The sequence below is a fragment of the Dermochelys coriacea genome, chromosome 1, assembly GCF_009764565.3.
Source record: "Dermochelys coriacea isolate rDerCor1 chromosome 1, rDerCor1.pri.v4, whole genome shotgun sequence".
NCBI lineage: Eukaryota > Metazoa > Chordata > Testudines > Dermochelyidae > Dermochelys > Dermochelys coriacea.
In genome coordinates this window covers 187,391,207-187,412,282 of record NC_050068.2, presented here as the reverse complement: position 1 = coordinate 187,412,282, position 21,076 = coordinate 187,391,207, and the positions used below count along the sequence as shown (strand labels likewise).

The 21,076-nt window shown below is 40.5% G+C and overlaps 1 protein-coding gene and 1 long non-coding RNA gene across 2 annotated transcripts in view; one reads left to right on the top strand and one right to left on the bottom strand.

Annotated features, from left to right (window-relative positions):
* Positions 1-21,076, bottom strand: part of DCAF6 (DDB1 and CUL4 associated factor 6) — a 154,350-nt gene that overhangs the window by 25,951 nt on the left and 107,323 nt on the right. Inside the window, 4 exon segments of the mRNA XM_043510068.1 lie at positions 5,696-6,023; positions 6,181-6,264; positions 7,357-7,472; positions 18,645-18,756. Of these exon segments, the coding sequence (XP_043366003.1) occupies positions 5,696-6,023; positions 6,181-6,264; positions 7,357-7,472; positions 18,645-18,756 (640 nt within the window).
* LOC122459158 lies at positions 1,600-19,496 on the top strand. The gene is made up of 3 exons (XR_006279661.1): positions 1,600-1,612; positions 19,002-19,010; positions 19,125-19,496. It is a non-coding gene; the product is annotated as an uncharacterized LOC122459158 (long non-coding RNA).

Here is a 21,076-nt window from a genome sequence, read left to right as displayed (position 1 = left end):
TTGAAAGGCATTCTAAAATCCTGAAACCAGAGGGAAAAAAATTGAATTTTATTATTTAACCTTGTCACCATTCAGCTATGTAGGAAAGTTCTGCTCCTTATACATATACACAAGAACAAACTGAAGCGAATGGGGCATTAAATCTAATTTTAATCAAAAGCCTGGAGGCAATCCTCAACCACATTGGGCTGTACAGCCATTCAATGGAAAAAGGCAAGCATTATAGTTTGGATTTTATTTGCAAATGAAATATTTAACAGTATCAACTTCAGTGCAGTTACCATATACTAGATTTACACTGGTGTAACTAAGAGTAGAAATTGGGCTTACATTCCTCACTGATGCAGTCAGATACAGACAAGAGAGAAGTCTGGAAAATTAAGTGTAATATCCACTTAATATCAGATATGCTGTCTAGTGGGAAAGCAGGCTCTTATATAGCACTTTCTGTGCTCACAGCACTATTGAAATCTTTATCAAATAATCAACAGAACATATTTTTATCCGATAGGGATAAAAAAAATTATGAGAGAGGAACTTAAGGAAGATGCTAGGTTCCTAGCCCAAGGTCACAAAGGAAGTCCATATCAGAGATAGGATTAGAATTTGGGAGCCTTTGATTCATAGCCTTGTGTTCAAACCAGCAGACCACACCATATGCTGTCCTTGCTGAGGAAATTGACTTAAAATCTTTGTCTCTAACTACTAAAATTCTAATTCTACACATAATACTCCACTGAGAGAGGCAGTGGTCCTGTGGAAAAATAGTATGTAGTCATGTAACAAATGACTAACATTATGCATACACGTAAGGTGGACGAATTAAAGCACAGGAAACCCTAAATCTGGCATTTCCTAACTTTTCAGTGTAACCTTAATAATGTTCTTTTAACAGTTTGTGTAATTTTCTAGTTTTTTTTTTTAAAGGAACTGAAATAATTGTTATTCCATCATGTGGCATCATATTGATACCCACACAGGTCATTAGCAGGGTGGAAACCTTTATATCCATCACTGGCAGAGGTTTGTTCAACTGGTAGCAGTAGTAGGTTGTCATCCTCTATGTGAGCCAGCAGAGGAATGGTGAGAGTCGGGAATTCTGGGTTCCACTCTAGACTCAGGAGGGAAACATACTATAGTGAATACAGGCTCTTCTACACATTCTCACCCAGCTTGACTCCTTTTGCCTCCTCCTACCCAACATGTCCTTGGTCCCAAGTTATATCTCTTCGCCACCCTGGCTCCTCATCCCAGTCCCATTCTCCTCACCTAGCCAGTCTCAGTCTCCATTCCTCAAGCTTCTCATCCCAGTCCTACCCCCTTAGTCTTGAAGCTCTTTCTCACCAGTCTCCTTGCTCTGCTAGTCCCAGTTCCTTCCTCCTGGCTTCTCATCATTTTATTTCCCCACCACCACCGTGGTCTCCAGTTACCACCGCATACCCAGTCCCTGTCTCCGTCCCTGGGCTCCTTGTCAAATCTCAGTGTCTCCCCCAGCTCAGCTCCTTGTCACAGTCTTTGTCCAGTCAGTCCCAATTGATCCCCTGGACCTTGTTAGATCTATTTCCCTTTTCCCTTCATTTCCTGTCCCCCACTCCACTGGTTCTCAATCCCAGTCTTCCCCTCCCCTCCCTTCAGTCTCCAGTCCCAGGATCGACCTACACGGTCTTTGCCCGAGCTTACTCCTCCCTTAAGACTCAACAGGTCTAGCTTTTTTCCCCTTCTGTAGTTGTATCAGGATGGTTTGTCACCAGAGGGAGTCACTGAGCACAGGACAGACAGGCTTCCTGCTCTCAGTTCAGGTACTCGGATGCAGCACAGCTTATAGCAACCCAGAGCTGCAATTTCAGGCAAAGTCCTGCTCAGCCCCAGGCTGGCATGTACCCAGTGCATATGGAATCTCTGGGGTATTTAGCTGCTAATATCCAAGTCTCCCCTGAGCATGTGAGAACTATGATTTTTCAAAGGCTTATAACTTGACCAAATTTGGGCAGATTTTCATGGGTTCAGCAAAATGCACAATCCTGACACAAAGGCCACCACCTGCCAAGTTTCAAGTCCCTGATCCAAAACTTTTCAAATAAAATGTCAGATTGTTTTGTTTTTTAAAATGGGCAAAATGTATTTTTCCCTGGCCTCATTCTCAAATGAATGAATTAACCATTTTCCAGGAAATTTAAAAAAAAAAAAATCAACCTGCAAATTGAACTGCTGAAACAGATACAGCATAGAAAATTTCAATTCAAATTGCTAAAGTTTGATGAAGTTATAAGCAACTAAAAAAGTGCTGAGACTGTAATATCAAAATTGTGGCATGAAACAAGAACTTGGTTGGAGTTATATCCTGCTAAAAACTGAAGTTTAAGCACATGCTCAAGTCTCACTAAGGAGACTTAATGCTTTGCTGAATTAAAGCCTATGAATCCTAACTGGTGTTGCACATTAGCTAGGACACTTGAAATTGCTGAAAAAAAAATAATGAAGATTGCTGGAAACTGGCTATACTGGTGGTACATGACAAACCACCATCCTTGATTATTTACCCTTCACCTGTTATAAGACTTCTGGCTTTCCTCACTAGATGGCTACAAAGCCAACAAAAACATGTGAAAAACACTGACAAATCCTGCTGAGATGTTCATAGAATGTCTACAGTTGTTGGGGCATTACATAGGTATCTAGTGAGCCTACCAAGGAATAGTGCAGACTCCACAACATTCTCTGGAGGAAAAGCAGCATTTAATGAAGTTATTGCTCAATACACTGCAACTACTACAGTAAAAAGAAGATGAGGGAAAGATTAAAAAAGAGCAATGTGCCAGATATAAAGATAAAGAAAGGAGCAAGAAAACTCCCAGAGCCTTTTTCCAGCCTCAGAAATGTGACTTGTTTTGTTGTCTAAATCTTTACAAATGTTAAGTGAATTCATGCCTGGTGAAAGGTGCCCAACTTACAACCCCAGATACTGAAATCACGTAGATTTATGCATCTATGATATTTACAAAACATTAGTCACTTGGGACTGCATGAACACCTGGGTTTTGAAATAACTAAGAAAAAAGTTTTAAGTGTTTTTTTTAAAACCATGTATTAATCAATTGTGGTAAAACACCAGGATGGGCAGGGCATTTGTAGTTCTCACACATGTTAACGGGTCAAGGTAAAAATGGAGTAATGTAGTGAAATCACATTTTTTCCCTTGTGTGGACATACCCCAGAAGGGTAAACTTTTCCACAATGCCTCATCAATGTACCTCAACCCAAACCATGAGGGGCAAAAGGGTAGTTCAGGGTCCATGGTCCATTCAATCCTGTTTCTCTCTAACATTCCAGTAAGAGTCCCAAAAAACGTCAACAACAGTGGTGGGCTTTGATACACTGTTCAGCGTTCTGGGCTACGATGTCATCTAGGGACACAGACATGAAGTCAAGCTTCAGAGGGGTAGCCGTGTTAGTCTGGATCTGTAAAAGCGGCAAAGAGTCCTGTGGCACCTTATAGACTAACAGACATACTGGAGCATGAGCTTTCGTGGGTGAATACCCACTTCGTCGGATGCATGTCATCCGACGAAGTGGGTATTCACCCACGAAAGCTCATGCTCCAGTATGTCTGTTAGTCTGTAAGGTGCCACAGGACTCTCTGCCGCTTTTATAGATATGAAGGAGTCCTATATTTTAAAAATCTCCTCAGCCATGCAGTCCCTTGGAAAATTCCTACTTTGCAGAACTTATGAATCCCAGGGAAAACAGGATGAGTCATTCATTGCTTCCGCCCTCCAAGACCTAAATATACATCAAAGAGCCAATATGAAACAGAAAGGAGAATATTAAAATTAAGGAGAATATTAAATTAAGGAGAATATTAAACTTGATGCCAAGTTAATTTCTTTAGCAACAGTACAGCTAAGTTTCAACTATTTGCATTTCCAGTGTACATAATTAACAGAAACATAACCTCTATCCTATACAAATACAGTGTTAAGTATGTCCCAAAAGAAAGATGTACCATATCCTAAGGTGAAACAAAGTGAGAATAGAAATTTTAAAAATATATTGCCTTGAGTCCAATAGCTGAAAGTTTGCTTAATAAATTATGACAGTATTTGAACAGTCCAAGCATTGATGTTAACAGCATATTTTGGTGAATGGGAGGGTTATTATGCCAATGATGGATTAAGATGTCAAGTATATGATATATAGGAAACTTTCTTAGCAACAAAGGTCAAAAAAGGTTTGGGGTTTTTTTGCAACCATAATTTTCTAGTTACTCTCAATCATTATTAGTCCTGTCCATATTGGTATTCAGAAGTTAACAAGAGAAAAAGGGTAAGAAAGTTCTCTTCTCATGAGAGAGAAAAAGGAAAATTCAAAATTACTTGATCAACCACCAATGGAGAAAAGTCACAGTATATTAAACATACGCTACAGCAAAATGCAGCACTGCCTACCAATAGTGAGTACTTTTGCAAACCAAGGATGCCTACAGTGCAGATAGACAAACTGTAGACCATTGTATCTGTGACAGATGGGCAACTTCCTGCAATAACCTTGAAAGACCTTACTGTATTAAGTTAATGTATCATTGTGAGCCAGAATTGTAAGTAACCTTTCTAGGTGTCACATATGACTGATACAAGACCTGGGAGCTCAAAAGACTCTACTGAAAATGTGCCACACAATTATGAAGTTTTGAGACAAGAAGTGGTAAGTGGATTTCTTGGGGGATCCCTAGGGAGAAGTTAATGCAAACGCCCCACCTCCAGTTATGCAAAAACCCAGCCTTTTGAAGCTACACCCTGAGGACCTGGTCTTCGTCTGCAGATTTCTATGTTTCTATGACTGTTACAGAAGGCCAACATCAAAGGCCAAGGCAATATAAAGAAAAGGATATTCTGCCCCACCTTCATTCTGGTTTGGGACCGAAGGTGGATGAACTTGTAACCATGATGAAAACCCAGCTGTGGGTTTTGAAGGACTAAAACCTACCAGAGGCCTAGGTTGGAGTTGAGGATGCCCTCCAATAAGCTTTTTAGCATGCGTGTATGTTTTTATTGTTTTAAGTTAAAGCATTACAGAGAAAACATATTAAGAATGAATGTGCTTGCTTAGAAGCAATTGCGTGGTAATCATAACCTGGGGCAATACAGAGGTCATAACCCTGGGAGAGAAGGAAAACAAAAGCACTGGCTTTTTAGGAAGGCTGGCTGGCTGGGAGATCAGTGTAAATCAGGAAGCTGTAGAACCTTAAAAAGCCCAGTCAGAAGGGAGTGAGATACAGGTCTCTGGCCAGGAGAGGTGATATCTGGGAGCCAGAAGCCAAAAGTGGATGTCATTGGTGGACCATGGAAGGGGAATACAGATGCTGTTGCCCTGAAATTGTGACAGTATCCTAACATGCGTTGAGAACAACACTGATTAACTGCAAACATTTATCAATGGGGAACTCAGATAAAAAGCTGTTTTTATTCCTTTAGCAAGAAATATACAAACACAGCAAGTATTAGGTTTGTATGAGTTTCTTTTTTAAAAAAAATATCCTAACTAGATGCAGCTTTCAAGGTTCCTGGTAAGATGTTGATGAGGCGCTCTGGGCCACAAGCTTTGAGATCCTTCTGTAGGGGGCTGGGGGCATCAGTTCCTTGTTTTCCCTCAGAAAATACTGATGCCAAATAATAGAAAAGGAAATAATTCTACTAACCTATGTCCTGGTCCTCCTCGATACCTTGCACCAGGTATCAGGACAGGGTCATCATCACTATCATCAGTTTCTTGGAAAGCAGTGCTTCTGGTGGATGATTCTTCATGACTTGCAAGCCCTGAGGAGTTTGGCTGCGGTTGACGTTCATGGTTTGTATTAACTGGGTTGGCAGTGGACTCTGTACTTTGTTGACTTGAACTCTCTTGCTCTTTGCTTTTTTCACTTGAAGGTCCTTCCTCTGGGTTCCTACAGATGCTGTCGAGATTGGGATCACTTTCTCCTTCTGTGCTGGTTCCAGGATGCTCAGATATATCCTTATCTGACACAGCTAACAGAAAAAGGCAGTCAAAATTAGCCACTGACAGCACTGATAGTAATAGTCTACTTAGGAAGACGTTGTTACAAAGGTTATAAATAAATTTTGTGTTTGGCTTTGCTTTACCCTTTTTCAGCCAGACAATCATGTGAAGAAACAGCAGACAAACCTGTTTCTGTTCTCTCTACAGCTTCATCTATAGCTTTCAACTCTTCAGCACTTGTGACTTCCTCATGCAATTCTTTACAGACTCCTGAAATTAAACACCAGATCATATAATCATTTCAGTAACATGAGTATACACCGTAAGTCCTGTAGAACATTGGAATTGCTACACTGGATCAAGCCACTGGTTCATGTAGACTGGTATGCTACGTCCTGTAGGTGCCCATATCTAATGCTTCAGAGGAAGACAAAAAGACCCCATAAATCCACTTACCAATTGTTCAGTTTGGTATATCAGAGAATAAAAGTGGGGTGGGAAGATCCTTTCTTGGTCCATGCTACAATTCAATACTTGATCATACAAGTATTTTAGTAGCTAATTTACTTTTAATGTTGTGAAACAGAAGATGTGATAACTCATAGTTATGATTACCTAGAGTTACAAAGGTTAATTAACTTATTTAAAGGTAATCTTCATATCTCTAGGCATTTATTTGGAAATCCTCAATATATACTCACTGATACAGCCATTGTTCCAATTGTCTCCTGTAGCAATGAATCCAGCAGGTTGACTGAATTCAGTACAATACATTTTTCTTCAGATTTACACCTTAACATTGTATGCCCCCTTTATAAGCTGCCAACTTCAACTGTCCATTTACTAAACAGATTACCAATTGAAAACAGGAGGATTTTTAATGCAAATGTTAATGTTGTTTAAAAGGTAACAGCCCTGAAGTCCGAAGTCCCCTAATTATCCAGAGTACAGATACAGCATAGACATGGTGGTACAAGGCTTCTCTACCCTACCAAAGTTCTTTAATTCTGGCCTGGAAAAAACTCCTCCTCAAGGTGACAGTAAAAACTATTCACTGTTCTCCCATAATATAAAGAAATAAAGGACAAGAAGTTCAGAATTAAGAAAAACATTAGTTTCTCTTATACATAGCTACATGCCTCTTCAGTTGACAATTGGAATTAGTTTTGTAAAGTAAATAATTTGTTGCCTCCCTGAGCTCTGTTATCCGTTTTGCCTTCTTGAAAATAAATGACAAAAATAATGTTTTATTAAGGTTACATTCTGCTCTCATTTCGGTACGTGTGAGACTCCCACTGAGTTCATTCGTAGCCATGAGTAGAATTGGGACCTTACCATAACAGGAAAAACTACGCATCTTACTTGTTTCTTCATTTTCTGGTGTTGTCTGTTCTGAGCTGTGTGTTCTTAAAGCTTCTTCCTGGCCTTCAGGTTTGCAGTGACTTCCACTCCCTCTCGAACTCGAAGTTGTGCTGCTCCTAACAAAGCATGTGTAAAATGGTTCAGTAATGAGGCAAAGACACAAGAAGATTCCATTTTAAATCAAAGGGACAACCACAAAGCACAACATCCCTACAACATATTACTGTAAGTAATTACAAAAATTTAATACAAGTAAAGTCAGATGTTTGGAGCCAAATTTTCAGGAGTAGCTTCTAAAATGTGGCCCTCATTTTATAAAGATGCAAAAAGAAAAGGAGTACTTGTGGCACCTTAGAGACTAAAATTTATTTGAGCATAAGCTTTCGTGAGCTACAGCTCACTTCATCGGATGCATTTGGTGGAAAATACAGTGGGGAGATTTATATACACACAGAGAAAACATGAAACAATGGGTTTTAGCATACACACTGTAAGGAGAGTGATCTCTTAAGATGAGCCATCACCAGCAGCAGGGGTAGGGGAAGGAGGAAAACCTTTCATGGTGACAAGCAAGGTAGGCTATTTCCAGCAGTTAACAAGAACATCTGAGGAACAGTGGGGTGGGTGGGGGGAGAAATACCATGGGGAAATAGTTTTACTTTGTGTAATGACTCATCCATTCCCAGTCTCTATTCAAGCCTAAGTTAATTGTATCCAGTTTGCAAATTAATTCCAATTCAGCAGTCTCTCTTTGGAGTCTGGTTTTGAAGTTTTTTTGTTGAAGGATAGCCACCCTCAGGTCTGTAATCGAGTGACCAGAGAGATTGAAGTGTTCTCCAACTGGTTTTTGAATGTTATAATTCTTGACGTCTGATTTGTGTCCATTTATTCTTTTACGTAGAGACTGTCCAGTTTGACCAATGTACATGGCAGAGGGGCATTGCTGGCACATGATGGCATGTATCACATTGGTAGATGCGCAGGTGAACGAACCTCTGATAGTGTGGCTGATGTGATTAGGCCCTATGATGGTGTCCCCTGAATAGATATGTGGACACAGTTGGCAACGGGCTTTGTTGCAAGGATAGGTTCCTGGGTTAGTGGTTCTGTTGTGTGGTTGCTGGTGAGTATTTGCTTCAGATTGGGGGGCTGTCTGTAAGCAAGGACTGGCCTGTCTCCCAAGATCTGTGAGAGTGATGGGTCGTCCTTCAGGATAGGTTGTAGATCCTTGATAATGCGTTGGAGAGGTTTTAGTTGGGGGCTGAAGGTGACGGCTAGTGGCGTTCTGTTATTTTCTTTGTTGGGCCTGTCCTGTAGTAGGTGACTTCTGGCTACTCTTCTGGCTCTGTCAGTCTGTTTCTTCCCTTCAGCAGGTGGGTATTGTAGTTGTAGGAATGCATGATAGAGATCTTGTAGGTTTTGTCTCTGTCTGAGGGGTTGGAGCAAAAGCAGTTATATCATAGAATACAGACTAACACAGCTGCTACTCTGAAACCTGTCTTTATAAAGATGGAATCCTTAAGGGCTTGATTGAGCAAAATATATGACTACATCTAATCTTATTTTTTGGTTGTTGTGTCCATTGCCTTGAATTACCTTTTACAAATCTTTTTCATCACTGGAACATCATGTAATAAATTACAACAAAGTTATTAAAGTAGTAAAACCCCAAATCTGTACTAAATGAGATTTTGAGAACCAGGGCTAAAAAATTCCATGCAGATGTGTCATAACTTCACAAGAATTTATTGGTCTGCAAAACCATGCACCATGGATTTGATGAAGTAAGTATATAGCATATCAAGACAGAAACAGAAGCCTTAACATGCAGCTGTAGTAAGAAAAGGAAGAGACATGAACTAAGGTGTGTACATGAATAATCTGTTATCACATACTATGTTACCTTAAACCACTCTTTTTATGTTGTAATAATCCATACATGTTTTAACCTAGACTGTAAACTTTCCACAGCAAGGACCAGACTTCTGCCATGTTCTGTAAAATGAATAAATAACTTCTGACCATGCCACAAATAATAAACTATTACAGGGACTAAAGTGGTCACCTTTAAAACATCAGAATTTAACATAAATTACTATTAAGTGGTATTTAAGGTCTGTTTTCCCCCTACGCTTAGAGTAGATGGGACATCTGTTGGCAAATGTTTTTTCTTTTTAAATGGGGAAAATGGCTCCTTCTCAATTAACATACAGAACTGCCTCCATATCTTGAAAGACCTTTAGAATAGTCTTATCCTTTTCCTCCTAGGGTCTCATATTTTAACTCACTCTGCTCCTCTTCTTGCTTTCAACTTACAACCACCACAACAATAAAACAATGAAAACCTTTCTGAGAACCATCTCAATGAAAGTGGAGATGAATATTCAATCCTGCACCTTTTCTTTGTTGCTGGACTGAGAAAACTCACTCTTGTGGACAAGGAAGATTGGTAGAATGATTATAAGTGGGGCTTTCAGGTCTATGAGGTGAGGTAGCTAGTCTCTTACACCATTTGTTGTGCTTTCAACCAGTGCTGGGCACGTGCAAATCCTTGCTAGCCCTGAGAACATTCTCCTGGCTTGGGAATTTTGGGGATCAGTTCACATGGCATTAGGAATGAGCCACAGCTACCACGGAGGTGCTTGGATTCTGCTCATCTTATCTGGATGGTAATTGTGGAACTCCTGTTGCTATGTCCATTGACTTACGATCCTAATATACAACCTCTGGAACATGAATTACTTGTCCCAAGAAAGGACTAGAGTTGCAAGCACTTTAACACTTACTATCCTGGACAATTTACACGTGGTTGAGTGAGTTCGAGGTAAAGACTACCTTTAGAGAACACCCTTGAACTACTGCAGCTTTTCTGCTGGTCTCCCGTTGAGCTGACCTGAGGTGATGGGGAAATGATGTGGAGTCCCAAATAATCTTATGTTTTAGAGTAGCAGCCGTGTTAGTCTGTATTCGCAAAAAGAAAAGGAGTACTTGTGGCACCTTAGAGACTAACAAATTTATTTGAGCATAAGCTTTCGTGAGCTACAGCTCACTAAAGCTTATGCTCAAATAACTTTGTTAGTCTCTAAGGTGCCACAAGTACTCCTTTTCTTCTTCCAAATAATCTTGGTTTTCTTGGTGCCTCCATTTTCTGCTCTTTGTTGTCCCCCATAGTAGGTATTAGCAGAGTAAGGCACACTATGCAGTAAATTAAGATCGTGGAGAGGCCTTATACACTGAAAGAAGCATTTAGCACACAACCACGGCTAAACTAAAGGGCCACTTATATAACCTTGCCCTGGTGGTGGGAACAGCAGCCAGCCAATAAAGAAAACAAGACAGAACAGGTGAATCTCTAAGAAACTGGTCAGAAACATGATAAAGTTCAGGCTCATTGCTGGAAAAGAGTTAAGACAAAAACAAGAAAAGAGGATAGAAAATAAGTAAAAAAGTTCCATTGGAGACCAGGAGGTTTCTGCTACTTCTTCCAGCAGTCTCTCAGAAACATAAGCTTTCTGACAACCTCTCCCTATTGGCATGTCTTAGACAGACATTCTCTGATTGGCAGCTCTGATTCTGGGTCCACATGTGGTAGGAAAACCCTAGTAAAAGAAAAGGAGGACTTGTGGCACCTTAGACACTAACAAATTTATTTGAGCACAAGCTGTAGCTCACGAAAGCTTTAACAAATTTATTTGAGCATAAGCTTTCGTGAGCTACAGCTTGTGCTCAAATAAATTTGTTAGTGTCTAAGGTGCCACAAGTCCTCCTTTTCTTTTTGCAGATACAGACTAACACGGCTGCTACTCTGAAACTAGTAAAAGAGTGGTGAATAGGCTTTTTCCCTGACAAACCAATAGTTTTACTCCTGTACAACCAAAACAGCTACATGAACGCAAAATTGAGTCCACTCTGCCTCATCCATGAACAAGTGTCGGCAAAATCAAACCACTACAAGTGATTATGTAAGAGAAAGAAAGAACATGTGGATTTGCACATGCCAAATTGAGTCTGTGATGCTAATTGCAAGAAAAAAGAATTTAACCTGTAAACTGAGAGCAATTGATATGGAACCACTGAGGAAAAAACAAACACAAATTCCTTTAGTAATTTTCAGAATCACTTTTCTGCCTAATTGAAGTTTGAAGCTGGTTTTTGTACTTTTGCCAGTTTAAAATCAGACTTTTAATGTTTTTGACTGGTATAGCACACAAAACTATGGTCACGGAGTACTTTAGTAATGTAATTTTAGCACATTAAATACTACCAGTCGATAAAAGTAACTAAAAAATTTATTAAAAAAAACACAACAATGAGGAGTCCGGTGGCACCTTAAAGACTAACAGATTTATTTGGGCATTAGTCTTTAAGGTGCCACCGGACTCCTCGTTTTTTTGTGGATACAGACTAACGTGGCTACCCCTCTGATACATTAATACATTTTTTATGTTCTGCACCTCCCACAGAACATGCCTGTCCTAAAACATTCAGCAATAACCACTGCAAAAATTATAAGTATATGGTTAGTTAAAGCCAGCAGAAGATAGTCTTGCAACAATCCGAAGCATGCCAGATTTGGATTCTGACAGTCTATTTAAGATCTTCTATCATACCCATCACAAGAGTGTCTAAGGCCCAGATCTGCGTGGGTAGATTCAGAGAAGTCAATGGGACTCCATGTAGATATAAGGATCAGGGCTTAAGGCCTGGATTTTTAAAGGTTATTTAGGCATTGCTGCACTCAGTACTGTAACACCTAACTAATTTAGCTGCCTAAATCTCATTTTCAAATGGGATTTAAGCCCTTAGGAGTCAAAATCCCATTGAAAGTGCTTAAGGAAGCAAGTTTCAAACTGTTACAGGGTACAATGTGTTTTATTTTTTATTGTAGTGTTGATTAAAAGTTAAAAATATTTTTCTCATTTTCAATCTATGATAGCAGAGAGCCATTGTTCTTGGTATTATTACTATACATATTAAACTATTTTAGAAAATTAAACCTGCCTCTTGGTAGCAGGGACAGAAGAGAATGAGCTATTACTGTTTGTCTCCCGAGAGTAAGAACTTCAGTACTACAGTGATGGACATCAGCATAAAACAAGGCTGACCCAAGCCACTTAGATTATCTGGTAGAAAGAGTTTCCATTTTAAATGAATACACGAACAATTTACATTAGTTTTCAAACATTAGAATCTTAAACTACTTCAAAAAAAAGTGTTGAGAACTAATACACCTAGGACATATAATAAAATAATTGCCTTATACATTTAACCTAAAAATATGAAGGCTTTTTTAAGTTTTAGGAGCACAGAATCCAGTCATTTAATATTACATATGTTTAGTAGATTAAAAAAATATAATGGAAAAGAATTTGTCTGCGTCCAGAATTAATGCTGGATTGCAACATGGCCATCTACACAGTAGTGAAATATAGTATTCAGTTTGTGAAACCAACCAAGAAACAGGAGACATGCTAGCTGTGGGTTTGTTTGTTCTGGTGGGAAGAGGTCATTAATGTGGGGTTTTCGGTCTAAGGAAACTTGCATCAAGATGTTGCAAATTTAAAAAAAAAAAGACAAAAACTATTCCTGGGTTACATTCCAGTAACTGGAAGTCTCCCATTCTGTAATCTCCTCCACTATTATCCCTTGTATTGTGGTGGCCCCTACCTATGGGCCCCTGTCAGAGACCAAGGACCTCAGTGGAATTTTAAAGAGCTAAACTCTATTAATTTTCCACAAGAACCACCTTGCTAGACTTCAGCACTGTAAATTTCACATTTACTTTGACTTTGAACATGCACCATCAAATTGCCAGTCATGAACTAGCACTGCACCTCACCACATAAGCCCTCTGTCCTTCCTGTAAAATGTAATACATAAGTGGAAGTGAATCCATGAAAAATAGCGATTGAAACTGTGCGCTAACCAATCAAGTTTTCTTTAACTTATCACAATTTCCCACTCTTTCCAGACTGGCCACGTCTACACTACAAACTTTGGTCAATACAAATTACATCAGCATAAAGCTGCCACAGTCACTATGTTGCTTGCGTGCATGCATACTTGGCTCCTTGTGTTGGTGCTATACATGCTCACCATGAGTGCTTGTGTCGATGCACAGTGCAGCGCACCATAGGTAGGTATCCCAGTGAGTTACCTGCCATTGTCTACCACTCTGTTTTTTGAGAAGTTTTCACAATGCACCAGGGGGCAGAACTGAGTTGCACAGGGGTGCCTGGGAAGAAGAGGTCAACTTCCCAGCGTGCATCTGCCTTCATCCCATAATGTCATCTATATCACATAATTTTCATGCCTTTTTAAAAATCCCATGAACTTGCATGACCCTCCTCCCTGTCCGCCATCTCTGACAGAAGCATGGAGCCTGCACAGCTCTGCACCATTGTCATAAGCATTGCAAGCATAGGAAGCACTATCCTATATTATCTGCAGAGCCATAAGAAAAACTGAATGAGCAGGGAACATGACTATTTCTTGGAGGACAGATTTTGTGGGACGTAGTGGGAACCAATTCCAGGCTGTTGGTGGCATTCATGGTAGTGGAATGCTGCTCCTGGGCCTGGATGGGATCCTGGTGGGATCACATCATAAAGCAGGCTTTGGATGATGAACAGCGGCTGTAGAACTTTCCGATGCACAAATCTACATTCCTGGATCTGTGTGCCAAGCTTGCCCCAGCCCTCCAGGACAGGGACAGCAAAATGAGAGTTGCACCCACTGTGGAGAGGTGAGTGGCAATAGCACTGTGGAAACTTGCAGTGCCAAATTGCTACCAGTGAGTGGGAAATAATTTCGGAATTGGAAAATCCACTCGGAGGGCCACTGTCATGCAAATGTGCAGGGCTATTAATCATCTCCTGCTACACAGTACTATGATTCTCAGCAATGTGCAGGACATAGTGTATGTATTTTCAGCAAAAGGGTGTCCAAACTGCAGTGGAGCAACAGACAGCATACATATTCCTATTCTGGTACTAGATCACCTAGCCACAGAGTACGTCAACAGAAAGGGCTACTTTTCTACAGTGATACAAGATTGGTGGATCAGCAGACCCACTTCACGGACATAAATGGTAGCTGGTCAGGGATGGTGTGGGTGCTCACATCTTTAAGAACGCAGGACTGTTCAGAAAACTACAAGCAGGGACTGTCTTTCCTGACTGATGGATTACTATTGATGATGTTGAAATGCCAATAGTGATCCTGGGGGACCCAGACTACCCCTTGCTCTCTGGCACATGAAGCCATACCCCAGCCACATCAACAGCACCAAGGAAAAATTCAACTACTGGCTCAGCAGATGCAGAATGACAGTTAAATGAGCTTTTGGTCGGGACACTGGCATTGTTTACTCACAAGACTGGATCATGGTGAAAAAAGCAATGCAATGATTATATCTGCCTCGTGTGTCCTGCATAGTATCTGTGAAGCAAAGGTGGAAAAGTTGCCACCGGGCTGGAGAATGGATGTGAAGAGACTGTCTGCTGAGTTTGAACCACCAGACACAAAAGAGCTCAATGCGTAGCTATACGGCGCAGGGAGGCTTTGAAAAAGCACTTTAACAGTAAGCCCTTGTATGTCTTGTGCCATACCGTGCTCTACCTGTCTCTGCTGTATTGGGGCCTGTTAGGAATTGTATGGTGCTTCATGTCTGTCTAAGAATATAGCTCTTTCAATGCAACTATTAAATTTTGCAGTGCTTGCTGCACATCTATGATTATTATACCGTGTTTGTCACTGATCCTATGAGTTGTGTCACACTGTACAGTAGCAAATAGGAGGGAGCTTTCAGAACTACTAGGCACTCTGCAACATATGTTGTGAACTAACAAACAGGAATGATTGTCCAAATACAATTTTATTCAGTACCAAAATCAGTGGCCAAAAAAAAAAAAAAAAAAAAAAAAAAAGACTGCAATTTAAAAGCAAATACATAAAAAAAACTTAATATACTAATGAAACAGAACTTAACAAGGGGAAAAAACATTCATGTCCATTTTGCCTACACATACAGCAACAGTGGCTTTCACAAGTCTGCATATGTGAAGCTTGCTGTGTCTTTAATGTCACCTAGCATGAAGTGGTAGGGGTAGGAATGCAGGTCCTGACGCAGGGGGATGGACTAGATGACCTCCTAAGGTCCATTCCAACCCTGATATTTTATGATTCATGTAGCAGGAGGTGTAAGAAGCTGCTGAAATGGAGTTCTCCATGGACTGCAAAGGAAGGCAAACCCATGATTGTTGAACATGCAGGCAGTGGTGTTGGGACGATTTTTATAGTGGGAATGCTGAAAGCCACTGAACAAAACTCTAAACCTTTTATATGATGGAAACCACTTCAAGCCAGGGGGTGCTACCGCATCCTCAGCACCACTAGTTCCAGCACCCCTGCCTGCAGGTCCACAAGAGTCAGCAGCATCTGTGTTTGCCAACGGAGAAGCCCCATTATGTCCTGATGCATCTCCCTCTCCTTTTTCCTACTGGGACTCTCTCCTCTTCCCTTCTCCACGATGCCTGCTGTATTCACTCTCAGGCCCTTTGTTCACGGTCTGATCAGCACTGGTTACAGGATCTCATTGAACATGTAATTCCAAGTCCTCTTCTTTCACCTTATCTGGCTCAGGCTTTCCACGGATCTGCAGAAGGAACCCCTCAATGCCGCAACTGCAGTAGCTGCAGATAAAACACACAGTGGTACTGTTATCAATACAGTCACAAGAAAAAGCAAAAGTTAAGATTCAAAACGCCCTTCCCTTACTCCTCTAAAGTTTTACACAAGACATGCTTATTGTCACTTCAACAAGGGGTGGTTATTTTATCAGATATCTTATTCCTGAAGGTAACAAAGAAAGAGAAAGCACAGCTACTGCTGGGGGCCCATATATTGTTAGCCTATGTACTGTAATGGTGCCTGTCGAAGGTATTGCTGACTGGTGTGGGAAAGCATCCTACCATCGAAGAAGAAATAAGGCAGCCACCCTAGAAACCTTCAGGAGAGAACTGCAGAGTACCCTCATGAAAGTCTCATTGAGATCTCTCAGGATTAAAGGGACATTCCTGTGTACATAAATAGACGGCTCTGCATGGGCCCCCTTGCCTACCTCTATGGGGGAATTAAAAACAGATAACGCTACCTCTCTTCATAGTAACACTACCTATTCTAGTACTAGTAAATTAATGAAAAGTTGGTAGCTGTGTCCTGTTAAGTTGGGGGCACCATCAATGTAATGGGAAATAAATTTACACACTTACCCAAAGATCCTTCCCCTGCAACAGGCTCTCCCATACTCGACTTCCAGGACTGACTGGATTGCGGTAGAGTATCAAACAGGTACTGGCTTGTGGCATAGCTAGACCTCCCAGTCACGTGTCCCCCATCCTCCTCTTCCTTCTCCTCCTCCTCACTGTTCACAGTAGGGGCCTGTGACTTGGCTCCTCGGAGGTATCCACTCTGGTATGCGGGGTGGATAAGGGGGTCTCCGCCAAGTATGACATGCAGCTCTTTGTAAAAGCAGCAGGTTTGCGGCTCAGCATCAGATTGACTGTTGGCCTCCCTGGGTTTCTGATATGCCAGTTGAAGTTCCTTTGCTTTCATGCAACACTGCTGTTGATCCCTTTCGTTCCCATTCTCCTGAATCCCCCATGCAATCTACTCAGACGTCAACATTTCTATAGCTGGTCCATGGCTGTGCTTGTACAGTCTCTTCTCCCCAAAGGCCAAGGAGATTCAATATTTCCTGTCTACTCCAGGCAGGAGCACTTCCGGACTGCGTAGCCAGCATGGTCCGTGGCACAACAACAACAGAGAGCTGGAAAAGGCATTTCAAAAATATGCAGGGCTTTAAAGGAGCATGGGGCCTTACAGTCTTCTGTGACCCTGAGCAGTGGAGTTTACAATTGTGAGCAGAGCACTCTGTGTTGGGCATTGTGGGACAGCTACTGGAGTGCTGTTAGGGTCGACATAAGTAACTAAGTGTCTACACTCGCGCTGCATTGACTTCAGTACATCGAACATGACTCAACACCACTCAGGGAGGTGGTGTTACTGTGTTGCTGTAATGGGGCACTTACATCAGTGGCAGACAAATTTAAGCGTAGACTCATGCACCACTACATCAATGCAAGATGGCTTACATCAACCTAACTTTGTAGAGTAGACTGCGCCTGAGAAGCAGTGTCCTCTTCAAGGACAGGACGTAAGGAATGAATATCTAAAAAGTATCAACATAAAGAAAACATCTAAACAACTATTGCTTGCCCAAACTGCATGTCCAGACGGACGTGCACCTTATAGCTGTCTGAGAACTCCAATTTGTAGTTAAGATTTCAAGACTCTGTAGCGGTGCAGCATGATAATTAGATTTTAAAAAAGTAAACAAAAAGTTTGAAAGACTGTTAAAGAGAAGATGAATTTCCTTTTATACCCTTTTACAGACCCATGTGCTATGGAGACGTTTCTTTCCGGGTCCATGGGGCCTAAGAAGTGATCATGTGGAGCCTCTCTCTCATGGTTACCCCCATTTCATACTATCCTTCAATTTCCTTAAATTGCTCTTCAATTTAGTTGAGGTTCAGACATTTTCAAGCAATGTTTGGATTTCTCTGTGCCAACAAGGGAACACAGATCCTGCTGCAGTTCTCGCTCCACAAATTTGAATTAGCTCTTTTAAAATCCATGTAGACTCAACAGATGTATATTTCAAGCATATTTTTTTTCTGAATTATTTTAAGATTTGGTCAAAATTACCAAAGATGAGTTATACAGTGAACTATTACTACTACTTTTCATTTTTTAATTAAAAAATTCACAACACATTTCTGTAATTGTGCCTGCTCTGAAACCTTCTTTAGCTAGAAGAATTAAATCCATAGCATTCTAACATAGATGTACTATCACAAAGTGAAGTTTGCTGAGCTGTGTTTATAAAAAAAAATTCTCCACAACTTAAAAAGTTAATGATGAAAGCTACTTTTTCCTATTCTTTACATACTCTTTGCTATATATTTAAAGACTGAGGTCAGAAAGAAGAATTTTGCCCACTTAAAATAATTTTGCCTGCGATAATTGAATGCAAATAGAACACAAAAAATAGTTTATTCCTAATCAGATGGTCACTACCTCTGTAAAATACTAATACAAAACTATGAAACAGCAGAAAACAATACATATTAAGTGGTATATATAATTGAAAGAATAATATTTAGGTAAACAAATGCTAATACAATGGAAAATTGCGCTCATTAACAGCTAACAAAAAAACAACTCACCACTCATCCGTGAAGTCCAATTTTATCGTGCTTGTAGTAGTTCCTTCTGTACTGTAGTGCAAACTTAAAACTGGTTCACCTGTTCCTGCTCGTGGACTCTGCTTTTCACTGTCTGTAAACAAGGGTTGATAATATTTGAATGTGTGTCAGTAATTTATGTAAAACTGTTAAATAATGGAAACACCTTCTGAAGTGAATTAAGATAACAAAATTCTCTCCAATGCAATCTGTTTTAAAGCCAGACACAGACCAAACCAAAACTTTAATTCTTTGGAGTGATCACACTGAATTTGTACTTTGCAATGCTTAGGGACTAGCCTAAAGATATAACAATTTGTATTTATAACAATGAAAAAGGCATGTGTGGTCCTTAGATTTGTGCATAAGATTCCTTCTGATTTACATGGGAGTCATACACAGAACCATAGAAATATAGGTTTGGACCCCAAGAAATCATCAAGTCCAGCCCCCTGTGCTGAGACAGGACACCAAGTAAACCTAGACTATCCCTAACAGGTGTTTGTCCAACCTGTTCCTAAAAACTTCCAGTGATGGGGATTCCACAACCTACCCTGGAGGCCTATTCCAGAGTTCAACTACCCTTAGGGTTAGAAAATTTTCCCTAATATTTAACCTACATCACTCTTGCTGCAAATTAAGCCTATTACTTCTTGTCCTAACCTCAGAGTACATGGAGAACACTTGATCGGCATCTTCATTATAAAAGCCCTTAACGTATTTAAAGACTTATCAGGTTCCCCCCTCAGTTTTCTTTTCTGAAGACTAAACATGCCCAGTTTTTTTCCTCCACAAACCTAGGTTAGGTTTGCTAAAGCTTATATAATTTTTGTTGCTCTCTTCTGCTCTCTCAGTTTGTCTACATTTTTCCTAAAGTGTGATCCTCAGAACTGGACACAGTACTTCAGCTGAGGCATCACCAATACCGAGTAGAGTGGTATAATTAGCACCCATGTCTTACATAAGACGCTCCTGTTAATACACCCAGAATGATATCAGCCTTTTTGGCAACTGCATCACATTGTTCACTCATTCGATCTGTGATCCATTATGAACACCCAGATCCTTTTCAGCAGTCCTACCACCTACCCAGTTATTCCCCATTTTGTAGTTGTGCATTTGATTCTTCCTTCCTAATTGATGTACTTTGCACTTGGGTTTATTGAATATAATTTTATTGATTTCAGACCAATTCTTCAATTTATCAAGGTCATTTTGAATTCTAATCCTGTTCTCCAAACTACTTCCAAGTGCTCCATTATCCAAACCGTTAATGAAAATATTGAATAGTATGGGACCCATGATTGAACCTATGGCTCCCAACTAACTATATCCTCCCAGTTGGAGGGTGAAACATTGATAACTCTGAGTACCGTCTTTCAACCAACTATGCACCCACTGCATAGTAATTCCATCTAGACCACATTTCTCTAGTTTGCTTATGAGAATGTCATGTGGGATTGTGTCAAAAGCCTTATTAAAATAAAAACATATTACATTTACTGCTTCCCCCCATTCCCTAGATCAGTAACTCTGTTGAAGGAAATTAGGTTGGTTTGGCATGGTTTGTTTTTGACAAATGCATGCTCGCTATTCCTTATAACCCTATCATCCTCTAGGCGTTTACAAAACAATTTTTTAATAAATTTGTTCCAGTATCTTTCCAGGTATTAAAATTAGGCTGACTGATCAATAGTTCCCCCAGGTCTTCTTTGTTCCCCTTTTTAAAAGATAACTACACGTTTTTGCCCTCTCCAGTTCCATGAGTTCCCAAAGATAACCGCTAACAGTTCCAAAATTGCTTCAGCTAGTTCCTTAAACAACCTAGGATGAATTTCATGAGGCTCCGCCGACTTGAACACATCTAACTTATCTAAATGTTCTTAAACCTGTTCTATCCCCATTTTGGCTTGCGTTCCTTCCCCTGTGATTTGGTCCTTTGTGAGCAGGAGGTTTGGAGTTTGTTGTATGGGAACGTGGACTATTATTTCATCCAGTGCTACATTTTGAAAGTGCTCCTTTTCCCCACCCCTCCTCATCACCTAAAGTTATCCTAGTGTAAATGTTCTTTATGCTGAAACTCTGAGAACGTGAACTGACAATAACTTTTACTTCAGCAGTACCAATATCTTGTGCTCAGAATTAAGAGATCACGGAGAGTCTGTGCAATGGGCTCTATGGTAACAGCACTGCTCCATGGCATCCTTCCCTGAAGGAAGGTTCATAGCCAGTAGGCTCATCTACATCATGGACCGACCTCCTGTCTACAAACACCACTTAAGAGGTGTGCAGTAGCCAATTCCTGCTAATAAAGGTTATGGGCAGTAACATCAAATACAAACTTACTACACAAGTGCTCCTTGTTCTGAACCCATATTAGTGGGAGAATTCTTGACTTCCACGCTCCACATAGG